Below are 7,086 nucleotides of genomic sequence, written 5' to 3' on the forward strand. Positions count from 1 at the left end.
CTGCTCGAGAAGGACCCGCGCAGGAACGCGAAGGAGATCGCTGCGCTTGAGGAGAGCATGAATGCCCGCGCACAGGAGCTGGCACGCGAGAAGAAGCTTGCTGACCGCGCGTTCCTCGACCAGAAGCCGGAGGGCGTGCCGCTGCGAGAGCTGCCGCTCGACGACGACAGCGACTTTGTTGCGATGGAGCAGGAGCGCAGGCAACTGCTCGAGAAGGACCCGCGCAGGAACGCGAGGGAGATCGCTGCGCTTGAGGAGAGCATGAATGCCCGCGCACAGGAGCTGGCACGCGAGAAGAAGCTTGCTGACCGCGCGTTCCTCGACCAGAAGCCGGAGGGCGTGCCGCTGCGAGAGCTGCCGCTCGACGACGACAGCGACTTTGTTGCGATGGAGCAGGAGCGCAGGCAACTGCTCGAGAAGGACCCGCGCAGGAACGCGAAGGAGATCGCTGCGCTTGAGGAGAGCATGAATGCCCGCGCACAGGAGCTGGCACGCGAGAAGAAGCTTGCCGACCGCGCGTTCCTCGACCAGAAGCCGGAGGGCGTGCCGCTGCGAGAGCTGCCGCTCGACGACGACAGCGACTTTGTTTCGATGGAGCAGGAGCGCAGGCAACTGCTCGAGAAGGACCCGCGCAGGAACGTGCAGAAGATTGCAGATCTTGAGGAGAGCATGAATGCCCGCGCACAGGAGCTGGCACGCGAGAAGAAGCTTGCTGACCGCGCGTTCCTCGACCAGAAGCCGGAGGGCGTGTCGCTGCGAGAGCTGCCGCTCGACGACGACAGCGACTTTGTTTCGATGGAGCAGGAGCGCAGGCAACTGCTCGAGAAGGACCCGCGCAAGAACGTGCAGATTGTTGCGGATCTTGAGGAGAGCATGAATGCCCGCGCACAAGAGCTGGCACGCGAGAAGAAGCTTGCCGACCGCGCGTTCCTCGACCAGAAGCCGGAGGGCGTGTCGCTGCGAGAGCTGCCGCTCGACGACGACAGCGACTTTGTTGCGATGGAGCAGGAGCGCAGGCAACTGCTCGAGAAGGACCCGCACAGGAACGCGAAGGAGATCGCTGCGCTTGAGGAGAGCATGAATGTTTGTGCACGCAACTTGGCCTTTGATATTCGTTCAAGGGAGCGTGATTTTCTGGATGATGTTGTTAGGGGTATTCCCCTTGATGCTTTATCGTTGAATGATGATAATGAATTGTGTTTGCTTGAGGCCAGGCGACGCGAGCTTCTTAAGACTTCTTCTGCAGAAAATAGTCCGGAGTTAGTTGAATTGGAGAAAAAGATTGCAGATCGTGTTGACTTTTTAGCAGTTAATTTTGGCGAACATTTATTGAGTTTTTTGGATTCAAAGCCTGAGGGTATTTCCTTGAGTGAGTTGGAGTTGAATGGTGATCTGGAATTTTGCAATATGGAGAGGGTTTTAGTTGAATTGATGAGGGCTCGTCGACAGAATGCAGAAGCCATTAAGGATCAACAGTATGCTATGAATAACCGTGTGCATGAGTTGGCGCAGCAGTTGCTTCGTAGTGACAGAGAATATCTTCATCCGGAGCCGCAGGGTGTGCCGCAGGGTGATCTTCCACTGGACGATCCTGTATTTCATGAGATGGAGCTACAGCGAAGGAAATTGAAGAAGGACCCGGAGAGGAATGCAATAAAAATTTCTGAGTTGGAAAAGAAGCTAAACGATCGTGCGGACGAAATTGCTAAGCTTCTACGTGCGAAGGAAAGAGCTTTTCTTGAACTGGAGCCGGAGGGTATACCGATAGAAAGACTACCTTTAAATGAAGATCCCATTTTGCACGAATTGGAGACAAATTACAGGAGGTTGTTGAAGGTAACGCCGAGGGACAAGAAAGCTATACGTGGTATTGAAGAAAAGATCAGGTCTCGCGTTCATGAGTTGGCGGTTCAACAGAGAGGCTGGCAAGACGAGGAATTCCATGAATCGAATAAGCATATGGCGGAGGAGTGGCCACGTATCTGTGAGCTTTACCCAGAGGGTATCCGTGATCCGGTGGTGCCGGAGAAAACGCTCCCATCACAAGTTTCTTCTGCACCACTTGAACTGGGATATTTGGCTCCATTCATTGCCGCCATGAGTAGGCATCCTCCACTTATTGACCGTCTTTTCGATTCAAAAGAGCATCCTGTGAACGGCCCATATTCGTTTATTTTTTATGATCCTAACAGCAACCCGGTGCGCGTCGAAATTGACGACCGTGTTCCAGTGGACGCAAACATGGAACCGAAGTTTACACGAGTCCCGAAACGGTCATGGTATCCGCTATTGCTGGAGAAGGCCTACGCGAAGTTTGTTGGTGGGTACTCCCGGCTTGATCAGTGCACACCGCATGAGACGTTGCGGGACTTGACGGGTCGCCCGGTGACACACATTCCGTTTGAGGACAAACGTGCAGAAGGCATAAAGATGGGTGATTTTAGGTCGGCACAGTTCTGGCGTGAGATTCATTCTGATCTTGCCAAGGGTGATATCATCACAGCTATGTCCAATAAACACGTCCCGGACGGCATCCATCCGCTGTGCAGTTACGCCCTCTTTGCGGTTATTGAAACCGTGAAGGAGTCAAATGATCCCGCAGACATTGTGATAAAGCTGCACAACTGCTACTTTGATGAGCCGTTTTATAGCGGACCTCTCAACCGGAACGACGGAGGCTGGACAACTGAGTTAATGAATGCCTGCCGTTATAACCCCTCAGAAGAGGAGTTTTTGTACCTGCCACAGTCTGTGTTTCTAAATAATTTCTCAAGCATGCAGCGATGCCACATTAACTGCGGTGATCGTCTCACTGCTATCGGTGAGTGGGATAAAACTTCTTGTGGAGGCAATCCGAAGTTTACGACGTTCCGAAACAATCCGATTTATTTGGTGGAGAACAAATCCTCTCGTCCAGTGAGAATTCTGGCTGAATTACGTCACCAAGCACCAGTTTTTTATGATGCTGACAGTGTTGGCCATTATCATCAGACAGGCTTGGCGCTACTGCAGCATGATGGTTCTGTGTCAGTACTGAGTGGAATTATTACGAATTCAACTCACAATTTCATTCAGAAGGGCATCATGTTGGATACGAGGGAAGTATGCTCACGGATGGAGATTCCACCAACTTCTACGTGTATTCTAATCCCGTACACCATGAAGCGCGGTTGTTTGGGCAAGTTTAGCGTCTCTATTTATCCTGGAGATTCCAGTGTTAACTTCATGCCATTGACGCCGCTCAGTGTAACACACGGTTTTTGTGATGTAGACGTGATCCTTACCCCAGGAAGTCGTGAAGGTAAACGAATTGAGTTTGTGGTGAACGGGGCCTGTGACGCTCACTTGTTGCTTCGTCAGAATAAAATTACCGATCCGGCGTCTATAAAAAAGGGTGATGTTCTCGCCGAAGATGATGTTATGATGATGTTGTACGACGAGTACATGACACGTTTGGCATCAACAGGCGATGCGACGAGTGCACGGGAACATTCGCTTGCGTTGCAGTTGCCCTCCGCAGGACGTTATTCTGTTTTGCTGGCATGCCCCAATAAACCTGTGACTGGAAATTGCCCCTGTTCATTGTATATCTACACGCCAAAGCAGATCGCCACGAGGATTCTGCCACGTCCAACGAACGGCACACCACAAATATTGCCATTCTTGTCGCTTCCCCAATCCTCTAAAGGCGCAGCACGGGGGAACGTGAAGGGAAAGGTCATCGGGGCAGGCGACGTCGCAACGGGAACGGGAAATCGGCCTGTTGAGACACAGGGAATGAAACTGCCTAACCCCCCACGGAATGGCAAGCCAAAATACCACAGGTGAAGGCGCATTAAAAAAAAAAACGAACAGAGGGGGGACCATTTAAGCAGAGAAATACAATAAAACATACATGAACAAGAAGGTAATATATATATATATATATATATATATACTTGTTTACGTGCAGGTATCTTTCTATCGATATCTATTTATGTATGTATATGTATATATATATAGCTAAAATACGGCTTTGTGCTCTTGTTCTTAATTCCTCACTGACTAATTTGGTTTCTGCCGTAAAATGAAGACATCACATGGGTCTCTGCGCTCAAATATACGTGTTTTTACGGGCATGAAGTGTAAGAAAGGTGGAGGAAATTTTTATTATTATTTATTTTGTTTCTCCGTTTAAAAGCAAAGCAGGAAAAGGGGAAACAATTGGGGCATACTGAGAAATGTATAAAGAAAAATGCAAACACTATTTATTTATTTTTTTTTTTATTGTTTGTAACTGTACTACTCACTTTTACCGAAACTTTCACGACATGTATGTATATATATATACGTTACTCGCCTGAGATAACCGCTTACGGTACGGCCCGTGAGGAAACGAGCCATTTATATGGGGGTAATGAAAGGGGAGGGGAAGCGAGAGGGATCATTGCAGATGTAAACAGGGAGAGGAGAGTAAAGGGAGGGGTGCTGCCATCAGGATGGAAGAGGGTTGAAGAATGTAGAAATATTGCTAAATAAGTATTTTGAAAAATTACTTTAATAAAAAACTATCTCTCTACTTTTTTGTTGTTGTTGTTTTGGAGTGACTGAGAGAGAGAGAGAAAGAATGAGAGAGTGGTGCGTGATCTGTTGACTTGCCTTTGACCCTCTCCAGACCCTGTGACTGTTTTTCTTATCAATATTATTACCATGACCGTTACTAATATTCTTGGCTTTTTCATATTCTTTGTTTGTTTACTATTTTTGCTTCACGCTCCCTTTATCTCTGTTTGTGTATTTTTTCGTTGTTGTTTTTGTTTTTTTCGCCTTTACTTTCATTATCTTGTCATGACATGCCATCATGATGGTTGTCTGCTACCTTTGCAGCACGCGAGCTTTATGTTTAGCTTTTTATAAACTTCCGTATAGTTTTTTTTTTTGAATTTCCCGCGGTTGGCTTGCAATAGATGTGCGCCGGTGCGAGCAGGAGTACGCTTATGTATTGGTGAGAGTTTGTGAGAGGGAGGAGGAGATGAATTCTACGGGGGGGGGTCATTTAAATGAAGAAACTAAATTTTGTGTGTATTATTGCTATTATTATTGTTATTATTATTATTGTGTGTGTGTGTCGTGTTGTTGTTTTGTTTTGTATCGTTTCGACTTGGTACCAAGCGGCTCCCTCAGTCTTGCCCAGCACATACACGTGCTTGCATCATATGCGTGTAATGAGGGGGGTGCGTAACTGTGGACGCATGCACTCATGTCAGGCATTCATGGGGAGTTTGCCTGCAGGAGGATTCATATTGATGGGATTACCATGCGACGCATGCAATCACTTTTGCACACCTGGACACACACAAACAAACACCGTCTTGAAGTGCGAAACAAGAGAAGAGGACAGAGCAAAAGAATTAACCGAGTGAGTGATTGTGGTGCCTCAAGAGCTTTCTTTTTTTTTTTTCCGCGTGTAATTGTTTTTGGCGCATTCGTTTTATGGTTTCCTATTTGATTTCCATATATATATATATATATATATCTTTGTGTCCTTGGGCCCGTAATTGCTGCAGCCACCGCGTATGTGTCTGGTGTGTGTTTGCGTGTGGCTGAAAACAAGGGAAGCTGCGTGCGTCGATGCGGGGCGTCCACCGCAGGAGTGGAATTATGCCCCTCCAAGCTGCGCATCGGGGACAGCGTCGCGCGTGTGCGTCTTGCGGACACCAAACACCTCCGTGCATTGAGTGCGGTGGCTGTGGCAGCGGGGAGGGGCGAAGACGGGCACAGGGAGGAATAAAAAACGGCGGGTACTTCTCAAACGTTGGGGTTTCGTAGCGAAATGGCAGGCCCGCAAACACTCGCAGCGCGAGAACAGTAAGCAACAGCAGTGCAAGCAGAAGAAGAACAAATAAAAATAAAAATATATAAATAAAAGAAAGAGAGGAAAAAAAAAAAACGATACTTACTTGAGCAGAGAAGAAATGTAAATATACCGATATAAATATATATACCAAACGTGATGAAAACTGGGGGGAAAATAACGGCGGTATGAATTCATAGTTATTGACATGCCCTTCTCACGCTTCTCTCCCGCCATGGCACTGCCGCAGTACTCTGAGATCTCCTTTTCCTTTTTTTTTTTATTCCTACTAATCCACCCAATCACACACAATTAACAAAGAATTGTGACGGTTTTTCCTCTATTACATACAACCGTGTTTTTTTTTTTTTTTTTCCTTCTTTTCAATTATTTCTTTTCAACAATTTGCAGAATATACTCCACCGCCGTCCCACCAGAGGGAGAAGTAACGATTCACACCGGAACACACAGGAGAAGAAAAACATATATAAGTGTATATATATATATATCGAGAAAATTGTGTTGCGAACTACAGGCTTCACACGTGACACGAAAAAGTATTAAGTGCAAAAACACGAAAAGTGGAATCGCACTTCCCACATCCAACTGAAAAAATACAGTGAACATTGAAGCAGCAGAAATTATATACATTCAGGGATAAAAGAACGAAATATATTAAAAACAGAACAAACAACATAACAAAAAAGGAAAATAGGAGACTTCGTTCTTTCAACGTTTACAACAGACTTCACTACTGATGAATTCCCAAATGAGTCATCACACCATTGAAGAGATCCCCGACAGCGACAAGGTGTTCCATGACACCGTCTTCATGGAAAAAAACAAGCATATCTCCGACCGGTGGGTTCGCATTGCCGAACTGTACCCAGACGGCATCAGCCAGCCTCTCCTTCCAGCGGAATTTTCCCGTGAGCAGTTCGGACAGGGCAATCACTACGAATGCTTCATGCTCACAGCCCTGTCCACTCTGGTGCGTTTCCCCAGCGTAATCCAGAACTGCTTCGTCTCCAAGCACGTTCGACGTGACGGGCGTTACACATTCCAGTTTTTCCGTGGCAGGGAGTGGGTGAAGGTGGAGATTGACGACCAAATCCCACTGGAGGAGGACGGGGAGCTTTACATTCGCTCGCCCACGGGGCACTGGTGGCCCCTGCTCCTTGAAAAGGCCTATGCAAAGTTTTATACCGGCTACGAGAATCTTGAGGGCTGCACACTGCAGGAGACGTACCACG

General features: G+C 47.4%; 2 protein-coding genes across 2 annotated transcripts, besides 14 other annotated features; both read left to right on the forward strand.

Moving 5' to 3' along the window:
* Positions 1–461: a sequence feature (areas merged during assembly that could not be assigned to a particular haplotype. This can correspond to areas where the two haplotypes were merged or to regions with more than two copies in the genome that were merged during assembly.).
* On the forward strand, positions 1–3,828 carry Tc00.1047053511441.10 (calpain cysteine peptidase, putative; the record flags this gene model as incomplete). The annotated part of the gene is made up of 1 exon (XM_799896.1): positions 1–3,828. A coding segment is annotated over one exon (3,828 nt), but the record flags the coding sequence as incomplete, so codon positions are not given.
* Positions 462–3,291: a sequence feature (areas merged during assembly that could not be assigned to a particular haplotype. This can correspond to areas where the two haplotypes were merged or to regions with more than two copies in the genome that were merged during assembly.).
* Positions 3,292–3,724: a sequence feature (areas merged during assembly that could not be assigned to a particular haplotype. This can correspond to areas where the two haplotypes were merged or to regions with more than two copies in the genome that were merged during assembly.).
* Positions 3,725–5,323: a sequence feature (areas merged during assembly that could not be assigned to a particular haplotype. This can correspond to areas where the two haplotypes were merged or to regions with more than two copies in the genome that were merged during assembly.).
* Positions 3,911–4,001: a microsatellite.
* Positions 4,141–4,163: a sequence feature (AT_rich).
* Positions 4,245–4,268: a sequence feature (AT_rich).
* Positions 4,759–4,801: a sequence feature (T-rich).
* Positions 5,063–5,096: a microsatellite.
* Positions 5,324–6,027: a sequence feature (haploid, non-Esmeraldo-like haplotype).
* Positions 5,494–5,515: a microsatellite.
* Positions 5,869–5,929: a sequence feature (A-rich).
* Positions 6,028–7,086: a sequence feature (heterozygous, non-Esmeraldo-like haplotype).
* Positions 6,192–6,231: a sequence feature (T-rich).
* On the forward strand, positions 6,603–7,086 carry Tc00.1047053511441.20 (calpain-like cysteine peptidase, putative; the record flags this gene model as incomplete). The annotated part of the gene is made up of 1 exon (XM_799897.1): positions 6,603–7,086. A coding segment is annotated over one exon (484 nt), but the record flags the coding sequence as incomplete, so codon positions are not given.

The sequence above is a fragment of the Trypanosoma cruzi genome, genomic scaffold, assembly GCF_000209065.1.
Source record: "Trypanosoma cruzi strain CL Brener 1047053517123 genomic scaffold, whole genome shotgun sequence".
Lineage (NCBI taxonomy): Eukaryota > Euglenozoa > Kinetoplastea > Trypanosomatida > Trypanosomatidae > Trypanosoma > Trypanosoma cruzi.